Source organism: Trichosurus vulpecula, chromosome 1 (genome assembly GCF_011100635.1).
Source record: "Trichosurus vulpecula isolate mTriVul1 chromosome 1, mTriVul1.pri, whole genome shotgun sequence".
Lineage (NCBI taxonomy): Eukaryota > Metazoa > Chordata > Mammalia > Diprotodontia > Phalangeridae > Trichosurus > Trichosurus vulpecula.
This window is the reverse complement of record NC_050573.1, coordinates 493,522,205-493,542,069: the sequence shown is the minus strand read 5'-3', so window position 1 is coordinate 493,542,069 and position 19,865 is coordinate 493,522,205. Positions and strand designations below refer to the sequence as shown.

Sequence of the window (19,865 nt, the reverse complement as noted above, 5' to 3'; positions counted from 1 at the left end):
TCTCTAGTTCTATAAAAATATTCTCTTGGTGATTTAATTGGTTTAGCACTAAATGTATAAATTAATTTAGGTAATATTGCCCCTTGATTTATAATGGAATGGCCCAGACATGAACAATGACTGTCTTTCCAATTAAATGTGGTCTTTCATTTGTTATGAGTGTTTTGTAGTTATGTTTATTTGAATCCTGTGTGTGTCTTGATAACTTAACTTCCAGATATTTCATGTATTATGCAGTTACTTTGAATGGATTTTCTCTTAATATGGTTGCTTCCTGGATTCTGTTAGAGCCGTATAGAAATGCTCAAGATTTTCATGGATTTATTTTGCATCCTGCAACCTTGCTATAGCAATTTATCACTTCAATTAGTTTCTTACCTGATTCTCTGTAGTTTTCTAAGCATACCATGAAATAGAAATAGTTTTGTTTCCTCCTCGACAATGTTTATACCTTTAATTTTGTTCTTTTATTTTATTATTCTAGCTAACATCTCTAAAAATTCAAATAGAAGTGGGGGAGAGAAGACACACTTACTTGACACTGCTTAACTTGGGAAAATTTCTAAGGTTTTCCTATTGCAAACAATGCTAGCTCTTGGTTTTAAATATGTTTTTGATCACAATAAAGAAGGACTCTTTTCAATACCTGTGCTGTTTAGGATTCTAAATGTGTTAAATTTTCTCAAGGTTTTTTTCTGAATTTATTGAAATAATTTCATGATTTTTATCTCTCTCGTTTACATGATTAATTATGATAATTATTTTCCTAATGTTGAACTACTCTTGCATCCCTGGTATGACTATAGCTTGAACACAGCAACTTATTTTCTCAACATATTCCTTTATTCTTGGATATAATCCTGTGGTCCTTTTGCTAGTATTTTATAAAAAAAGTTTTGATTAATATTCATTAAGTACCTACTATGTGCCAGGCACTATTTTAGGTAGAGCTTCAAAGACAAAAGTGAATCAGCCTCCATCCTCAGGGAATTCATGTTTTACTGAGGGAAATAAATATGAGTATATATAAATAGATAGAAGGGAATTTTTGAGGGGGAAGGTGCTAGTAGTTGGAGGTGGGGTGGGGCAAGAAGGGCTTCTTGCAGAAGGTGCCACTTGAGTTGATTGTTGAATGAAACTAAGAATTCTAAGAGAAAGAGGCAAGGAGGGTGTGCATTCCAGGAATGAGGGACAGCCAATGCAAGGGCATAGAGGTGGAACAAGGGAGTGTCACATACAAGGAAGGCTAGTATGGCTGGACTATAGAATGTGCAAAGGAGAGGAATGTATAATGAGTCTGTAAAGGTAAGTTGGGGCCAGTCTGTGAAGAATGCCCATTAGAGACAAATCTAACCTCAGAGATTTACTATCTGCATGACCCTGGGCAAACCATTTAACCTTTATCTGCCTCATTTTCCACTTCTATAAAGTGAGGATAATAATAGCACCTGCTGGTGGGGTGGAGCCAAGATGGCAGAGTAGAAGCAGGGACCTGATTGAGCTCTCTCCACAACCTGGAAATCATTGTAAGAAATGACTGAACAAAGTCTAGAGCAGCAGAAGCCACAAAATGACAGAGCGAAGCAGATTTCCAGCCCAAGATAATCTGGAAGGCTGACAGGAAAGGTCTATCATACCGTGCTCAGAGGAGCAGGCCTCAGGGCACTGAATCACTGGCAGCTGTGGTGGTTCCCAGTCTTCTCGACCCACAACACCAAAGACAGCTTCAAAGGTGAGAGAGGAATGTGGTCTGGCCACAGCCCCGCCCCAGCCCCAGGGTGGTGGCAGCCACTGCCACAGCTGTGGCTGCTTCTGGAGCTCTCAGCCTACAAATGGTGGGAGAACTGAGTGGCTGAAATGCGTCACAGTCCTGGGGTGAGGAGGAGTGCTGGCATGGCAGAGCTGGTGGCAACTGTTGAGAGGGAACCCTCCTCACGGTTCCAGGGCAGAAAAGAGTACTTGTGGTTGCTCACAGACCAGAGCACAGGCCAGAAGAGGAGTAAACACCTCTCTTTTGATCATACCACTTTGGAGGAATTGAGAATTTACAGGTCCCTAGAGATATCTCTGAAAACAGCTGTACAAAACCCCTGAAACTTGGGGCAGTACACCCTCCACTTAACAAAGAGCTCAAAAGCCAAATAATTGGCTGGGAAAATGAACAAACAGGGGGAAAACAATAAGACTATAGAAGGTTACTTTCTTGGCAAAAAGATGTTTGCTTACACACTTAGTGACAAGGAAGCTCAAGGCATGCAGGCAGAGGAAGACAACAAGGCCCATACTCCTACATCCAAAATCTCCAAGAAAAATATGATACGGTCTCAGGCCATGGAAGAGTTCAAAAAGGATTTTGAAAATCAAGTAAGAGAAACAGAGGAAATATTGGGAAGAGAAATGATAGTGATGCAAGAAAACCATGAAAAACGAGTCAACAGCTTGCTAAAGGAGACCCCAAAAATGCTGAAGAAAATAACACCTTTAAAAATAGGCTGACTTGAATGGCAAAAGAGGTCCAAAACATCAATGAGGAGAAGAACGCCTTGAAGGGCAGGACTGGCCAAATGGAAAAGGAGGTCCAAAAGCTCACTGAAGAAAATAATTCTTTAAAAATTAGAATGGAGCAAATGGAAGCTAATGACTTTATGAGAAATCAAGAAATTATAAAACAAAACTAAAAGAATGAAAAAATAGAAGACAACATGAAATATCTCATTGGAAAAACAACTGACATGAAAGATAGATCAGGGAAAGATAATTTAAAAATTATTGGACTACCTGAAAACCATGATCAAAAGAAGAGCCTAGACATTAACTTTCAAGAAATTATCAGGGAAAACTGCCCTGATATTCTAGAACCAGAGGGTAAAATAGAAATAGAAAGATTCCACCAATCACCTCCTGAAAGAGACCCCAAAAGGAAAACTTCTAGGAATATTGTAGCCAAGTTCCAGAGTTCCAAGATCAAGGAGAAAATAATATAAGCAGCCAGAAAAAAAACCAACAACTCAAGTATTGTGGAAATACAATCAAGATAATGCAAGATGTAGCAGCTTCTACCTTAAGGGATCAGAGGACTTGGAATATGATATTCCAAAGGTCAAAGGAGCTAGGATTAAAACCAAGAATCACCTACCCAGCAAAACTGAGTATAATATTTCAGGGGAAAAATGGATTTTCAATGAACTAGAGGACTTCCAAGCATTCTTGTTGACAAGACTAGAGCTAAATAGAAAATTTGGCTTTCAAATACATCAAGAGAAATATGAAAAGGTAAACAAGAAAGAGAAGCCATAAGGGACTTATTAAAGTTGAACTGTTTACATTCCTACATGGAAAGATAATATTTGTAACTCATGAGACCTTTCTCGGTATTAGGGTAGCTAGAGGGAATAGGTACATACATAAGTATGTATGTATATTTGTGTGTAAGTGTATGTGTATGTATATGTATATGTGTATGTATATGTATATGTGTATGTATATATATGTATATGTGTACATATATGTATATATGTGTGTAGTATTAATGTGATAGAAGAACTTCCCCACTCGTTCAATAGGCCTCAGGTGGGCCTAGGTGGGAAAGCTTGATTATATCTTTGATTGTAAGTAGGCCGAAAGCCCCTACTTACTAAGCAGATGTGGGCATTAAGCCCTCAGGACCCTAAGGGGAGTTGCTAAGACCAGAGCCAATGGTATGTGCACTTAGCTCTAGTTAATCATGAATTTAGCCAATCAGAGACCTGAATTCTAGACAATCGGATGCCGGCTAGGACTGTATAAAAGGAGAGCCCAGAATTGAAAAGGAGCAGAATTGGAGAGGAGAAGAGAATTGAAGAGGAACAGAACTGAGAGCAGAAGGACTGAGAGCCCCAGAACTGAGAGGAAGACACTGAGGCAGCAGACATCAAGAGGGTGCTGAAGAGCAGAGGTTGAGAGACCCAGCATTGGCAGAGCTGCAGAAGAGAGTGCTGAGTGGAGAATTAGGATTCATGAGTGATTGTTTACAGGAAAGCCCTAGCAGGGGGAAGGCTATAGGATGACTTGGTTCCTTGCTATAATACTGTGTTATAATTTCCTTGTTACTACATTGAGGTGGGCTTACTGGTTTTGGAATATAATTGCTTCTATATTGAATTGGGGATATTGGTTCTTGGATTTGATCCTCTGGAGTCTAAATAAATGTTATACTTCCTCTGCCTTCTACATAGAGGATTTTTCATATTTTGCGATTCTGAACCATTCAGGTATGTTCATGGTCATCCTTGAAGTCATGAATCTTGCCTTACTGATATAATGTGTATATATGTAGACAGAGGGCACAGGGTGAGCTGAATATGAAGCAATGATACCTAAAAAATAAAATCAAGTGTTGAGAGGAATGAACTGGGAGAAAGAGTAAGGGAGAGGTAGAATGCAGTAAATCATCTCACATAAAAGAGTCAAGACGGAGCTTTTACAATGGAGGGGAAGAGGGGGGAGATGAGAGGGAACGAGTGAGCCTTACTCTCATTGGATTTGGCTTAAGGAGGGAATAACATACACAACTCAGTTGGGTATGGAATCTATCTTATCCTATAGGAAAGCAGTGGGGAAGAGGATAAGAGAGGGGAGATAATAGAAGGGATGGCAGATTGGGGAAGGGGCAATCAGAAGCAAACACTTTTGTGGAGGGACAGGTCAAAGGAGAGAATAGAATAAATGGAGAGTGGGACAGAATAGAGGGTAATACAGTTAGTCTTTCACAACATGACTGTTACGGAAGTGTTTTGCATGACTACACGTGTATAACCTATACCGAGGAGGAAGGGAGAGAATGGGGAAGTAAAGGCTTTAAAAGTGAATGTTTAAAATTGTTTTTACATGCAGCTGGAAAATAAGATAAATAGACAATGGGGTATAGAAACCTATCTTGCCTTACAGGAAAATAGAAGGAAGGAGATAAGAGAAGGGTGGGTGGTGGTGATAGAAGGGAGGGCAGATTGGAGAAAGGGGTAATCAAAATGCATGCTGTCCTGGGGTGGGGGGAGGGAAGAGATGGGGAGAAAATTTGGAATTCAGAATCTTGTGGAAGTGAATGTTGAAAACTGAAAATAAATTCATATAATAATAATAATAATAATAATAATAATAATAGCATGTACTTCCAAAGGGTGTTAGGATATTAAGTACTTTGCAAATCTTCAAAGAGCTATATTAATGTTAGCTATTAATATGACGATGCTGTTCGAAACTCTCCCTGAAATATTACATTCTACAATTCTGCCAGGACTTGAGGTCAAATTCATTGGCCTATAGTTTGTCAAGTTTAATATCTTCCCATATTGAAAAGCAGAATGCTTGCTCTTCTCTGGTAGTGTAGAATCCCATTCTAAATGATTGCTGAAAGATTAATGACAGTGGCTCAAATCTCATTTCTTCCTTGGAGCCCTTCCTGATCATCCCAGGAGAGGAGGGATTTCTCCCTGCTTAAATTTCTCCCAGCACTTTGCTTGGCTCTCTTCTTTATACTTTCGCACACTCTTTTTATTATGGTTACATATTTGCATATTTTTTTATTTTCAGTTTGCAAACTTCTTGAGAACAGTTACTGTAGCAAATCCCTCTTGTACCCCATTAAAGGGCACAGTAGATAGTGTGCCAGTTTGGGATTTGGGAAGACCTAAATGAAAATTTGGCTTCAGACGTTTACTAGCTATGTGACCCTGCGAGTCACTTAACCCCGTTTGCCTCAGTTTCCTCATCTGTAAAATGAGCTGGAGAAGGAAAGGGCAAACAGCATCTTTGGCAAGGAAATACCAAAAAGTGTCAGGAAGAGGAGAACACAACTGAAACAACTCAACAACAACAGAAAGCCCCTATTAGCACATCAGGAGGGTATAGGTTGGGCCTGAAAAAGTCATTGGATACTATTTGATTCCTGGAGTCTGACCAGAGGAGATACAATAGAGGGAGGCTGACAGTTTATCAGGGGTGGGGAACCTGGGGCCTCGAGACCGCACGTGGGCCTCTAGATCCTCAAATGTGTTCCTTTGACTGAATTCTGAAAGCACTTGAAGACCTAGAGGGCCACATGTGGCCTGGAGGCCCCAGGTTCCCCACCCCTGTGGCTGCTGGAAGCCACAGGGAGAATTTGGTTGGTAACAGATGAATAATCTTCGCATTCTCTGAGCTCAAGGAATATTTCTATACACCAGACCTACTCTGACACAGTGAAAATGTCACTGGATTAGGCATCGAGAAACCCGAGGTCTACTCTTTGTTTTGCCACTAACTTGTTGGCAAGTCACTTAACCTCTCTGGGCCGCAGCATTTTAATCTGTAAAATGAAAGGCTTGGTCTAAATGATGAACCAATTAACTAAGGAGAATTTATTAAGAACCTATCATGTACTTGACATTGGGCTAGGACCTCAGGGTACAGTGATCTTTAATGTTTTACTTCCAGCTATAAAATTCTATGTTTCAACATTTGGTTAAATGAATTTCTCATTTCCTGCCAACTTGATCTAAGGAGTAAGGTAGGTGCTGAGGAGGCTCTGACTTCAGTGTTGTTACTTGATTTATCATTTACCGTTTTAATAAATGATAGATTCTTCCCTATGCTTAACATTTTAATTATCTTTTAGCTTAAAAACAAAAACATTAATTAAAAAACTATAAAAGTGAAGCCCATACTAATTATCTGAAAATACATGTTCTAACAAATACTGTCATATAATTTGCATATAGATGAAGCAGAAAAACTCCAGTGGGAGTACTGTTTATTCTAAAACTGGATTCCTGCATCAACAGTCAGAGTTTCTTTGTAATTGTTGTCAAAGCTTTGGATGCTCGTCTCTGTGGGTAATTTAAAAGCTATTGAAAACATGCTGTATCAAGAACGGTACCTTAAGATCTATCCATCAGCAATTCTCTCTCCCTTTCTCCTTGTCTCCCTCCCTCCCCTAGATGTGTCTTCTTGTGGCATTTGGTAATTTATCAGGGCAGACTTAACAAAAATACTGCTTGCTAATTATAATGCAAAAAAGAATTATAATCTCTTATAGTGTCCATGATCTGTATCACTCCTTCATTCATGCTGCTCATACTACTTTGAATTGTTCTTTATTTTTTATGCTTACGTTTTCTTCTTCCCAGTAGATAATTTGAACAATACACAAACTAGAGAATAAACATTCCCCTGAATCAGAGTATGGAGTGGGAGAAACAAGGTGTCTAACTTTCTCAGTATCTTTCTAATGTTTGTCCTAATGTCAAGGCTTGGACTGACTGCCTTGTGAAGGGGACCAAATCACTAAAGATCCTGGGAAGGGCATTTTTCCCAGTGTGGGAAAAGAAGAATCTAACATGGGCTTAGGAATTAGATGGTAGAGTTTTCTACTGTAACAGGGTCAATTGGGGAATGGCTAAACAAGTTGTGGTATATAAATGTAATGGAATACTATTATGCTATAAGAAATGAGAAGACAGACTTCATAGTAACCTGGAAAGACTTACATAATCTGATGCTCAGTGAGGGGAACAGAACCAAGAGAACATCATACACAATTACAGACACACGGTATCTGTGATGACTGACTTTGATAGATTTGGTTCTTCTCAGCAATACAAGGTTCTAAGACAGCTCCAAAAGACTCGTGACGGAAAGAGCTAACCACATCCAGACAAAGAATTACAGAGTCTGACTGCAGATTGAGGCAAACTATTTGCTTTCTCTCTCTCTCTTTTTCTGTTTTGGTTTTGTTTCTTCTTTCTCATAGTTCATTCCGTTGGTTATGATTCTTCTTTACAACTTGACTATTGTGAAAATAAGTTTAATGTGCAGGTATATGTAGAACCTATGTCAGATTCCAAGCCGTCTTGTGGGTAGAGGGGGGAGGAAGGGGAGGGGGAGAAAATTTGGAGCTCAAAAACTTGTGGAACTGAATGATGTAAACTAAAAAAAAATAAATTAAAAAAGAAGGATGCAAGGGGAAAGAGCTGAATAGAAACAGCGGCAGCAGAAGCAGATGGAAGCTTCTTTCTAGGGTGGGTTCTTCTAAGCTTTGCTGAGACTGTGGCCTTTTACTTTCCCTGGCCTGAAGCTTGGTTTATGAAAAGTGAGTGAGAGGGGAAACCCTTGAAAGGAACAGCAGTAAACCCTACTCTCTGTTTCTTCATTTTGTTTCCTTACTATATGCAACAGGCAGCGTAGTTCATTACTAAATACTTTTTTGCTTTTTAAAATTTTGTTTACTGGTTATTCATGTTTTTAAACAAGGATATACCAGATAAAGGTGAGATAATCTTAATTGCATCCTGAATTTATGTTTTTTTTTTCTAGAGAGGAGGGGCTCTTAACTTGGGGTCTAAAGACCCTCAAGAGGTCCATGGATAGATTTCATTTGGTCTGTGAACTTGGGTGGGAAAAATACATCATTATTTTCTTTATAATTGATTGTCTTTGAAATCATGGTATTTTCTTTTAGGTATTTATAAACATTATATCGAGAAGGGAGTCAAAGACTTCACTAGACTGCCAAAGGATCCATGTCACAAAGAAGGTCAAGAAGCTTTGTTATAGAGAGTATGATAGGGGGATCTGGAGCCCATGGAAAAACGATTACAACAAATTCATCTCTCTGAAAGACAACCCCCCTCTTCAAACTTTCTATGTGGGAAATCAATAGCTTCCCTGGCAGCTCAGAACATTTTATCAGTTTTATTTATAATCTGTGTTTTTAAGCTTTAAAAAAGGTTTTTCTCCCAAAGTGATCAAAGAAAAGGGGAAAGGACTTTTTTTGTGCAAAAATATGTATGTATGTTGTTGTTGAGTCACTCAGACATGTTGAACTCTTCGTGACCCTATGAAGAATAAAAAATATTTATAGCAGCAATTTTTGTGGTGGCAAAGGATTGGAAATCAAGGAGATATCCATCAGTTGGAGAATGGCTGAACAAGCTGTGGTATGTGATTGTGATGGGATGATACTGTGCTATAAGAAATGACGAGCAGAATAGTTTCAGAAAAACCTGGGAAGTCTTATATGAATTGATGCAAAGTGAAGTGAGCAGAACCAGGAGAATATTGCACATACTAACAGTATTGTAAGGATGATCAACTGTGAGACAGTTACTCTGATAAAGACAATGATACAAGACAATTCCAAAGGATTAATGGTGAAAAACTCTGAATTCAGATTGGAGAATACTTTTTAAACTTTCTTAATTCTTTTTTGTCTATTTTTTTTGTAACATGGCTAATATGGAGATAAGTTTTGTATGAATTCACATGTATAACTGATATCAAATTGCTTGCTTTCTCAAGGAGGGGGAGGATGTGCTGGAGGGATGAAGAGAATTTGGAACTCAAAATTTTAAAAATTGCATGTTAAATTTTTTTTACATGTAATTGGGAAATAGTTAATGAAATAAAATACATTGGGAAAAAAGTTTTTAGAAAAAGGCCATGTGAAATTTGAACTATTGCTCTAAATCAAAACCCTTATAAGCTATCATTACCTCCAGGCAGACTGTCACTTTTTATCAGATTTTTGCATTTTCTTCCATCTCTTGAGGTGAAAGAGAGGAAGGGGAAACAGAGTCTCAAGATAAAGTCTTACATTGAACCAGCACAGTATTATTTGGCACAATACTTAAAAAACACTTGTCAGTGGTCCTAATCATCCTTAGACTGGCCTCCCATTTCTCAGAAATAGTAGTGTGGACCTATTCTACAGTTATTCCACATATGTACATAGTAGGTGCTTAATAAATGCTTGTTGAATTTTATGAGCCTCTCGGAATAGTTGTATTACTATGTATATTACACTTGTATTATACAATGCTAATACTTGAAAGGACTTTAGAGCTTATTTAGTTCCACACCTTCAGTTTACAGAGGAAGAATCAAATTCGGAAGGAAACCAGTGACATACTGAAGGTCACACATCCGTGAAGGGTAGGGTATGCATTAGAATCGAGGTCTCTTAACTTTTTGCCTGCAAATATTTTTGCTGCCACCTTGCTATCACATATTACCTTGTATTATAATTATTCATGTACTTGTTTTAGTCTCTTTGTGAGACAGATGGCAAGAACATGTCCACTTTATCTATGTATTCCCCCATAGCATGAGAGTTCTATCTCCCATAACACTAACACTTTTTTACAAATTTTGTACTATATATATATATATCTATCTATATATCTATATATATCCCCAGCATTTCACACACATTAAACATTTAATAATTTTTTTATTCATTCATTTATTCTTTCATTGACAAAGTCATGCTCAAAACAGGTTTGATGAATGAATAAAAAATCAATAAATTATGAAATTATGTGCTTCCATCTTGAGGTTTGAAAGACACTAAAATTGGCAAATACAATGCACACATGCATGCTAGTGAGTGCACATATTGCCTATGGTCTTTCTAGCGAATAGTTCAGAGAAGCTCTTACCTTGTATACTACCGATTGATATTGCAATCATGTTTGATTCCTCCTTGAGTAGTAATTAATGTGCAGTTGGGAACTTCAGAAGAGAACCTCATAGAATGGCTAAATGTTTCCTAATTATCCTCCACTGCTCAATTGTTTGGTCATTCAGGTGGGCTGCTAGTTAACTACCTATTCTCATATTTTAGTCCTCCTCCTCCCACACTCCATCCCTTTAAAAATTATACTCATTGACTGACACTCAGATTATAGGACTTTCACATTATTCCTGCTCATTTTTGAAGCAACTGATGATTCAGGAGACAATAGCCTTCACCAAGAGGTTTCCTTTTTCAGTTCATATTACCAGAAAAATGAGAAAAAGTTAAATCTGATTAGGAAATGCCAGACATTTCATTGCCTTGAGATGGTAGTATGAAAATAGAATTTGAATGCTCTGACTGCATTCACAGACACAACTATCACACCTAGAATTTTGAATCATTAAATAATCTTTCTTTTTTTGTTTGTGAGGGGCCCTTCAAACCAGGAACCTATGGGCCTCTGTGATATTCTCTGTTGATTATTTCTTAATTATCCTGTATATAATTTTTTTGAATGTAGTTATATGTATGTTGTCTCTCCTATTAAAATGGGAGCTTCTTGAGGGCAGCAACTATCTTTTACTTTTTTTTTTTTTTTGTATTTCCAGTGCTTAGAATAGTGCCTGACTCATATAGGTGCTTAATAAATGTTTATTAGTTGACTGACTGGCAGTGCTTTCAGTGCCCTTGAATGTCCTAACAACTGTGTATGTCTCCTCTTCTTTCTTAATATCTCCACCTTGTTCATTTTTCTTTTTCTGGGAACTTGTAGATGCTATGCTTATACTCTCCATTTTTTAAGGTTCGGGTCTCTCTCATTAGCCTCTCCCTGCCTATGATATCAGAAATAGAAAATCAACCAAAGTTACCTGGATGAGAAAAACTGCCTCTCCCTTATAAAACCTGTTCTTTGTCTTTGAGTGGCTGTGTTGCGTGGGTGACTGAGACCCAGGCATCCCATACTGAGTAGGAGAAGTGACTGAAAACTCAGTAAAGCTGGGGATGCCAAGTCTGAAGGTGACCTCTGTGAAGGGCCATCATAGACCCCTCACCCTTCCTCCTCCTTCTGTGTTCCAAAGAACAGACCACCTGGGGCCCTTGAAACTACACTGGTTGTACTTTCCCCTATGACTCAACTGGGTACAGAGAGGTGATGAAGAACCCTGCAGCTGAAGCATTCCAAATGACTATAAGATAAGATCCCTCAGGATCGAACATTTAAAAAAAATCTCTGTAGCCCAGTGGGAAGAGCACTATATGATTCCTGCTACCAAGGAGACAGGCTGGTAGATCACTTGAGCTCTGGAATTCTGAGCTGCAGTGGGCTAAAGCTGATCAGAAAAAGAAAAAAATGGAAGAAGGAAAAAAGGAAGTAAAGAAGAAAGAAAGGAAAGGAAAGGAAAGAGAAGAATACTTATGCAAATCCTGGTTCTGATTTAGAATTAGTGACTTGACTATTTTCAAGTCATAACCTTTCTCAATTTTAATTTCCTTTCCACTTAAAAGGGAATAGAGAGCTAAGTGGCACAGTGGATAGAGTGTCAGGCCTAGAGTCAGGAGGACTTGAGTTCAAATTCAGCCACAGATACCTGGGTAAGTCACTTAACTCTGTTTGCCTCAGTTTCCTCATCTGTAAAATGTGCTGGAGAAGGAAATGGCAAACCACTCCACTATCTTTGTCAAGAAGAACCCAAATGGGGTCACAAAGAATTGGACACGACTTAAACAACTCGACAACAACAAAAAGGAATAATACTATTTGTACTATTCAGGTTTTGTAATCATTGAAAATGCTGTTAAACATATGCTATTGCTATTACATCAGCGAGGCAGCATGGCAGAGTGGGTAGAGAGCCAGCTGTGGAGTCAGAGAGACGTAGGTTCCAATCCTGCCTCTGACGCACACCAGCTTTGCCACCAGTTACTTAACCTTTAGATGCTGCAAGAAAATCCCTAAGTGTGTAAGTCAGAGATGGGTTACTGGAGAGCACTGACATACGGAGACTTTCCGGTGGGAGTTCTCTATGCTGATGAAGTCATAGGTTTCAACCACCCTAAAATGTTATTATTATACACAAAACATGCTCAATATAACTATCTACTGAATGAAAGGACATGCACAATGATATGGATCTTTAGGGTAGACATCTTTGATACTATTCATATTAAATGTGCAAGGGCAGAATGGCAGAGTTAGAGCATGCTCCAGTATGCTCATTTTATATCCAAGGAAACTTAGTTAAAACTGAACTTTCAGAGAGATTAAGGAACCTATTCAGAATCCAACTGTAGTTGGTTAGTGGAGGAGTGATAGCATCTCAAATTCAACATGTCCCAAGCCAAAGGAGTCATCTTCCTTACCATATAGGCTCCCCTTTCTAATTTGTTATTACCAGTATCATTTATTCCGTTATCAGGTTCATTGATTCCTCTCTCTCCTTCATTCCTAGAATCTGATCTCATCAAACTGTCAATTTTTCTTTGAAATATCTTTAATCTATAACTTCCTTTCCACTTTCATATGTATACATAACACTACTAAGAAAAGCAACAACAGTTGGCATTATATAGAACTTTAAGGCTTACAAAGTGCCTTCTCTACTTTATCTCATTTTATCTTCACGACAACCCTATGAGGTAGGTGCTAGAATTATTCCCATTTTTACAGATAAGGAAACTGAGGCTGAGAGAGGTTAAATGACTTTGCCCAGGGTCACATGGCTAGTCAGTATCTGAGGCAAAATTTGGACTGTCTTCTCTACTTCAAATCCAACATTCTGTTCATTGTGCCACCCAGTTGTCACATATACAAACATATACATAAATATCCTTGTAGACATACAACTGTATGTACATATTTGTGTATATGTATATATATACACATACATGCATATATGCATACATACATACACAAAGTCTTCTGTACACACATACCAAAAGTCTTAGTGCAGTTTTAAGCTATGTCTTAAATATAGATGTGTATGCTATAACATATAACATAGACTTACAGACGTATATCTATATAACTATGTACGCCCATATGTAGGATATTATATCCTTCTTGGGATTAAATTCGGTTTTATTATGTTAACATAATTTAGTTCCTAGAATTTATTGCTCCTCTTAATGGTAAGATTCTCTCAGTCGAATATAAATAGTTAAATAGGAAATGTTTAATATATTCTTATAGATATTTTCTGTATGCAGTGTGGTTTCTCTCCACATTTCCTAGCTTTACCCAATAAATTATGGGAGGGACCTTCCTAATAGCAGAGTTTAGCAGTGTTGACATAGGATGAATCTCCCTTTTAACTTAACCAATGCTTTGTGCTTTTGTCTGCCTCACCGTAAATAAATTACATGGAATTCCAAACTTGGTCCCTATTTACTTGTTTAGAAATGAAAGAATAGCCACCGAATTAATGGTGCCCAGCAAAAAAAGCAAATGTTGACATATTTCTGTACATGTACACATACATACACCCGGGCAGGAAGCTAGTCAGGTGTTCAGGCACAAGGTTAACATCTAAATATCTTGTTTTGCTTTGCGAATCTACTGCAGTCTATTCCACACTTAAGAAGTCTCTACTTACAGGTTTTCGGACATCAGGGAGGGTAATCCATAACGGAAACACGATGGGAAGAACAATCAGGAAGGTGATCTGTTTGCGGGTATTGGTTGGCCAGGACAAGCTGAGTGGCTGATCGTCTTCATCTTCACCTGTGTCTGAAGCCTATGTTGGAAAAAGACATATGAAGAGTGTTGGGGATGCCATATAAGGAAAATAAAGCTTGAGTGGGAAAGAACCTTATGGGAATGCTTCAGTTATTGTATTCATTTATTACTTATTCTCTAAGCGTTCACCTTTTGTCACATTCAACCCATGCCACAGGGAGACAAGGAACTATGTCAACACTGAAACTCAATAATGTTCCAGTCTCTCTTTATTTTTAATTTTTTTCTTTTTTTCTCTTTGTTCTCCCCTCTCCCCTGTGCCAGAGATAGCTACCATTAGATACAAATATGTATATATGTAAAATCATTCTATACCTACTTCTGTTTATCAGTTCTTTCTCTGGATGCAGATAGTATTTTTCTTCATAGGTCTTTTTTAGTTAATTTGGGTATTTATAATAGTCAAAATGACTTAGTCACTCAAAGTTGTTCTTAAAACAGTATTGCCGTTAGTGCATAAAATGTTCTCTTGTTCTGCTCATTTCGCTCTTCATTATTTCATGCAAATCTATCCATATTTTTCTAACATCATTTAGCTCATCATTTCCCATAGCACAGTAGTAGTCCAGTCTCTCCCTCCCTCCCTCCCCCCCCCCCCTCTCATTTTTAACAGAGTAGCCCAGACCCCTAACTTTTTCAACTTCAAGAGAAATAGGTGAGAGCCACTGGTCTTTGGTTCCCATTGCAATCCCTGTGACAGCCTCTAGTGGCTAGGCCCCAGCTCAAAGCTCCCTCAGCCACCACTTCCAGACGAATGTTGTATTCCCCTAGTAGAACATAAGCTTCTGTAGGGTAGGGATAGTTTTATTTTTGTATTTGTATCTCCAGTGGCAAGCATGGAGCATGACACATAGTAGGCATTTAACAAAGGCTTAGTGGTTGATTAATTTAATCAAAGGCCAGTGTAACAGTTCACAGAAGCTTTCTGAAAAACTTGTTATTTGCAAGTTAACACTTCAGACTCAACATGTCTCAAACCCAGAGAATGTAAAAATTGGAAGGGACTTTTAGGAACCATTGATCATAGCTCTCTCTAGCAAAAGAGCTAAAAGATGACCTTTTCCATGTATTCTTCCTTAATATATCAAAGAAATGCTTTAATAGTTCAAAAGATCTGGGGTTTCAAGGGACATGGGCAGACTAAATTTGGCATTATATGAAATTTGGTATAACATAAAGTTATTCTTCCAAAAATGCATTTTGCAACTATTCTATAGAAACTTTTATGATGCCCTATAGCCCCAAATCTTATCATTGGGAAGTCAGCCCTCTGATGTCAAGTTTTTCTTAACTTAGCCAGGCTGGCGTTTGGACAACTGTCTGTCAAAAGGTCCTACATTGAAAACTTTTCCAACTTGGCAGGACCTGATAGATTTTGTGGGAGTGCCACTGCTTTCTCAAGGGTTAGGCCAGTGGGAAACCTAAGGAAGGAGCAAAAACTTAACCTTTATTTATGGGATGAATTGCCCTGCTTTTGATGAGATAATAGTGATGATATCTGATTTTAAAAAATTAAATTAGGTGGATCAACCAATAAGAGAAAGGGAATAGGCATTTATATTATAATAATAATATTTTATATTATTATTATACCTATGATGTATCAGGCACTGTGCTAAGCTAATATTTACAAATATTTTTTCATTTGATCCTCACAACAACCCATTGTGGTATGTGTGGTTATTTCCCCCATTTTACAGGTGAGGAAACTGAGGCAAACAGGGATTACATGATTTGCCTGGGGTCATACTGCTAATAAGGTATCTGAGGCTGAATTTGAACTCAGGCCTCCCTGACTCCAGGCCCAATGCTCTATTCACTGTGCCACCTAGTCATCTAACAAGCAATTTAGTAAGCACCTGCCTTGTGCCAGGCAGTGCTAGGCACTGGGGATACAACTGTAAAAGTGAAACAGGCCTTACCCTTAGTGAGCTTATAGCTTACTACAGATCATTAAAAATGTTAATACTGTCTTGTTTCAATGGAGGAGCATGGACCATACTTATAGAAGTGATGGGCCAGTAAAACCCTTTGAGGCAGTGTGGAAAGTGGATCCGGCTTGGAATCCCAGTTTTGACACTTACAAGCTCTGTGACCCAGGGGAAAGTCACCTGACCTCCTTCATAAAATGGGGATAACGATAACACCTACCTCATAAGGTTGATACGAAGACCAAAATATAACACAGATAAAGGGCAATGCAAACCTAAATGCACTTCATGAACTTTATAAACGTTAGTTTATAACTGATCGATCTTGATAGCAAACTTGTAAGCGCTATGTACATGTAAGTTATTTTATTTGTCAAGACGGCTCACATCCTGTAATGTTAGAGTTGAGAGAGACATTGGAGATCACGTAACCTTCTCATTGCACACAGGAGAAAAGTGAGTCCTAGAAAGGCTAAGTTTCCTTGAAAACTCAACTCAAGTACAGCCTTCAACACGTAGGTTTTCTCATCCTCTGTGGAGCTGTGCCCTCCCACTCAAAACTGCCTTGTGCTTATGGTGCCTATACTTACATAAATGACTAAGTTGCCTCCCCCGATAGAATCTGAGTTCTCAGGGCAGGAATGGTTTTATTTTTGTTTTGGTATTACTAGAGCGTAGCAGTAAAAGGTACTTAATGAATGCTTGTTGATTCATCGTCTTGCCCAAGATCACACAGCTAACAAATAGGAAAGCTGGTTCTTAGAACCCAGGTCTCTTGACTCACAATTAAATGGTGTTTCCACTACATCCTACCCTCTAAGTTCATCTTTTTACAAGTTGAGGAAGATGACAAAAATGAGAAAGCAGAAATTGCTGGTAGTGACAGCTCAGAAAATGAGACACATTTGACAAAAGATCCACACGGCGAAAGTTCTATTCCATGAGTTTTTTGCTTATTCTTTTTAAAATTTTAACTCCTTTGTTAAAAGTCAATACTTTTGGTATTGGTTTGCAAAAGTAGAGGACACAAAGTCTGGAATACACAACAATTTTCATACTTCTAATAAGACGCTAATGGTTTCTTCTGTTCTCAAGTTTTGGCCTCTTTCTTTAGAATTGGCAAAAACTAAAGGATGTTCAGTTCCTTAAAGTTCAGCAGCTGGTAGTTCCATTTGTAACAAATATTAATGACATTTAAAAGCAACCTTCAATCAGTGTATTTGTAATTACTGTCTGAATAAATTTAAGTTTTCCATTTAATACAAGTATAAGAATTACACCAATAAACCAAATTATACAAGATACATTTTTAGATTCATATAACAAAGTATTTTAACTAATTTAGATTTACTGAAGTCTTTTGTTTTTACATTGAAGTTATTTCCATACATATTACCCTTAGGGATCCTTCCCTTAATAGCAAGGAAAAACAAACAGTTAAGAAAAACTGACACACTTTGTATTCATTCCACAGTTTATGAGACATTGCATACCCATAGCCCCCATCTCCCCAGTGAAATGGGGGAGAGAGGGGGGGGCAAGATGGGCCATGACAATTGCTAAGACTTCACCTTAATTTTAATATTCTTTTCATACATTGCTGTAGAACATATTGTTTTATTGGTTCTGCTTACTTCAGTCTATATTAGTTTATGTAAGTCTTCCCATGCTTCTCTAAATAAATAGTTTCTTATGTAGTAGTTTATTACATCCATATACCACAAGTCGTTTAGCTATTTTCCAATCAATGGTAACCCACTTTGTTTTCAGTTCTTTGCTAACACACGCACACAAATGCTGCTATGAATATTTTAGGATATGTGGGAACTTTCTGTCTGACTTTTGTGGGGTATATGTCCAGCAGGGGGATTTATGGGTCAGAAGTTAGAAATGGTTTAGTCATTTCTCCCCCATCATTCCAAATATCATGGTAACTTTAGATTTATAAAGGATGCAAAGAAAAAAAAAGCAAATACTGCCTCGATTTAAATGCCATCCCACTCCTTCCACACATTTCTGTTTCTTTCCCCTTCAATTGAAAGGAAAAATACTTCCTGCCTCCCTTGCATTCCATTATGGCTTCAAAAATTTTGGAAATTTTATGTTCTGTGTGTTGTAAAATTACTACACATTTCTAATACAAGTTGTCAGAATTACTTGAATTTTATCGAACTGAACTTGCCAGGAAATATTCTTTATGTGTTACAAAGTTCTTATGTTCAGTTTTTCAAAGACTCTTGATTATTTTCAAATGAAATTCCTACAAATTTACTGTGCTATGTTTTTCCCCTTTGATAATAGGGATGAGTGGGAAAACAACAACACACTAGTCTTGTGTTATCTTGAAAAGTTGACTCTCCAAATAGATTTACCTGAAGACATGTTTAGGCAAAGACACGTAGCTTGGTTATTCACCCCTAATTTATTCTTTCAGATAAAAGCTAAATCAGAGTCACATTTATTTCAGTTGTCATGTAGAATAAACAAATTAACTGAACAGAGCATAGATTTAAAACAGGAAGAAATCTTAAAGGTCATCTGGTCTAACCCCCTCATTTTGTAGGTGAGAAAAACGTGGCCTAGAAAGGTCAGCTTTAGTCCAGGCCATGTAGGTAATCAGTGATAGGACTGAAATTTGAACTTAGCTTTTTAGATCCCTCATATAAAGTTGCACCGTTCTTCCTCCCATCTAGTTCAATGTGCAAATCAGATCGTGACAATAGAAACTGTTTCTATATATTACTATTCATTTAAATCCTTTCAGTTTAACCTAGTACTTAAAAATCAAAATAATCTATCAAGCTTTTTTTGCCATAAGGAATGAACATTAAATAATAAATGCTTTCTTCACACAAAACCTGAGGTAGGTAAAAATCACATAGATGTAAGACCCTAAAGAAACTTCCAGTAAAATGTGGGGAAAATCCACTTTTCTCCCTGAGAACTTCTGTAGTTTTCTCCCCAAGTCAACAAACCTGGTGTCATAGACTCTCATGACATCAAGGGCCCGAGCAGATATGGAAGGTTTTTCTCTTAGCTAGTAACCCCACCCAGGAAACCTGGGGAAATGTAAACCTAGTACTCACAAATAACCTAAGTGAAATAATCTCCTTGCAAACCCACAGTTTGAAATATGACAGAAGAAAGTTTTGTTAAAAGGAGAAGAAAACCAACACCTCTAAATCCCACGTTATTGGGCCCAAAGATACATGTGTAACAGGGCATGCATAATGCTGTCCTGCCTGCTTACAGCTGACCATGAGTATCTTTGTTTATAGTCATATCAACAGAGGACTAATCCTGAGCCCTTTTCAGGGCTGCTCATCTACCCTTGGTGTCTGCCTCTCATCCGATTCTAACTTGTGGCTCCAAGAAGCTGTAGCATATGCAACGGCCACACCTTGGTAAAATTGTCTCAGAACATGGGCTAAACCAGGTTGAGGGGGATTGTTGGTAGGTTAAGCATGTGAAGACTTCCCTGGTAGAACAAGAAGTTTCCAACAGCCCTGAAGGTGGCTGAAGCAGGTGCTGTGGAGCGTTTAGAACTTGGTCAGACATTGAAGATACCACGGTCAATCCACCGCATACCGGACCATGGCCGGTCATCTTGACTTTTGTCCTGCCAGTGGACTTTGATGACTCTGGAAGGGAGAGTGAGGCCGATGAC

General features: G+C 38.1%; 1 protein-coding gene across 1 annotated transcript in view; it reads right to left on the bottom strand.

Annotated features, from left to right (window-relative positions):
• The window catches only part of SLC24A2 (solute carrier family 24 member 2), a 318,448-nt gene that overhangs the window by 27,780 nt on the left and 270,803 nt on the right, over window positions 1-19,865 (bottom strand). The window contains exon 7 of the mRNA XM_036747980.1: window positions 14,125-14,265. Within this exon, the coding sequence (XP_036603875.1) occupies window positions 14,125-14,265 (141 nt within the window). The remainder of the gene's footprint in view (window positions 1-14,124; window positions 14,266-19,865) is intronic.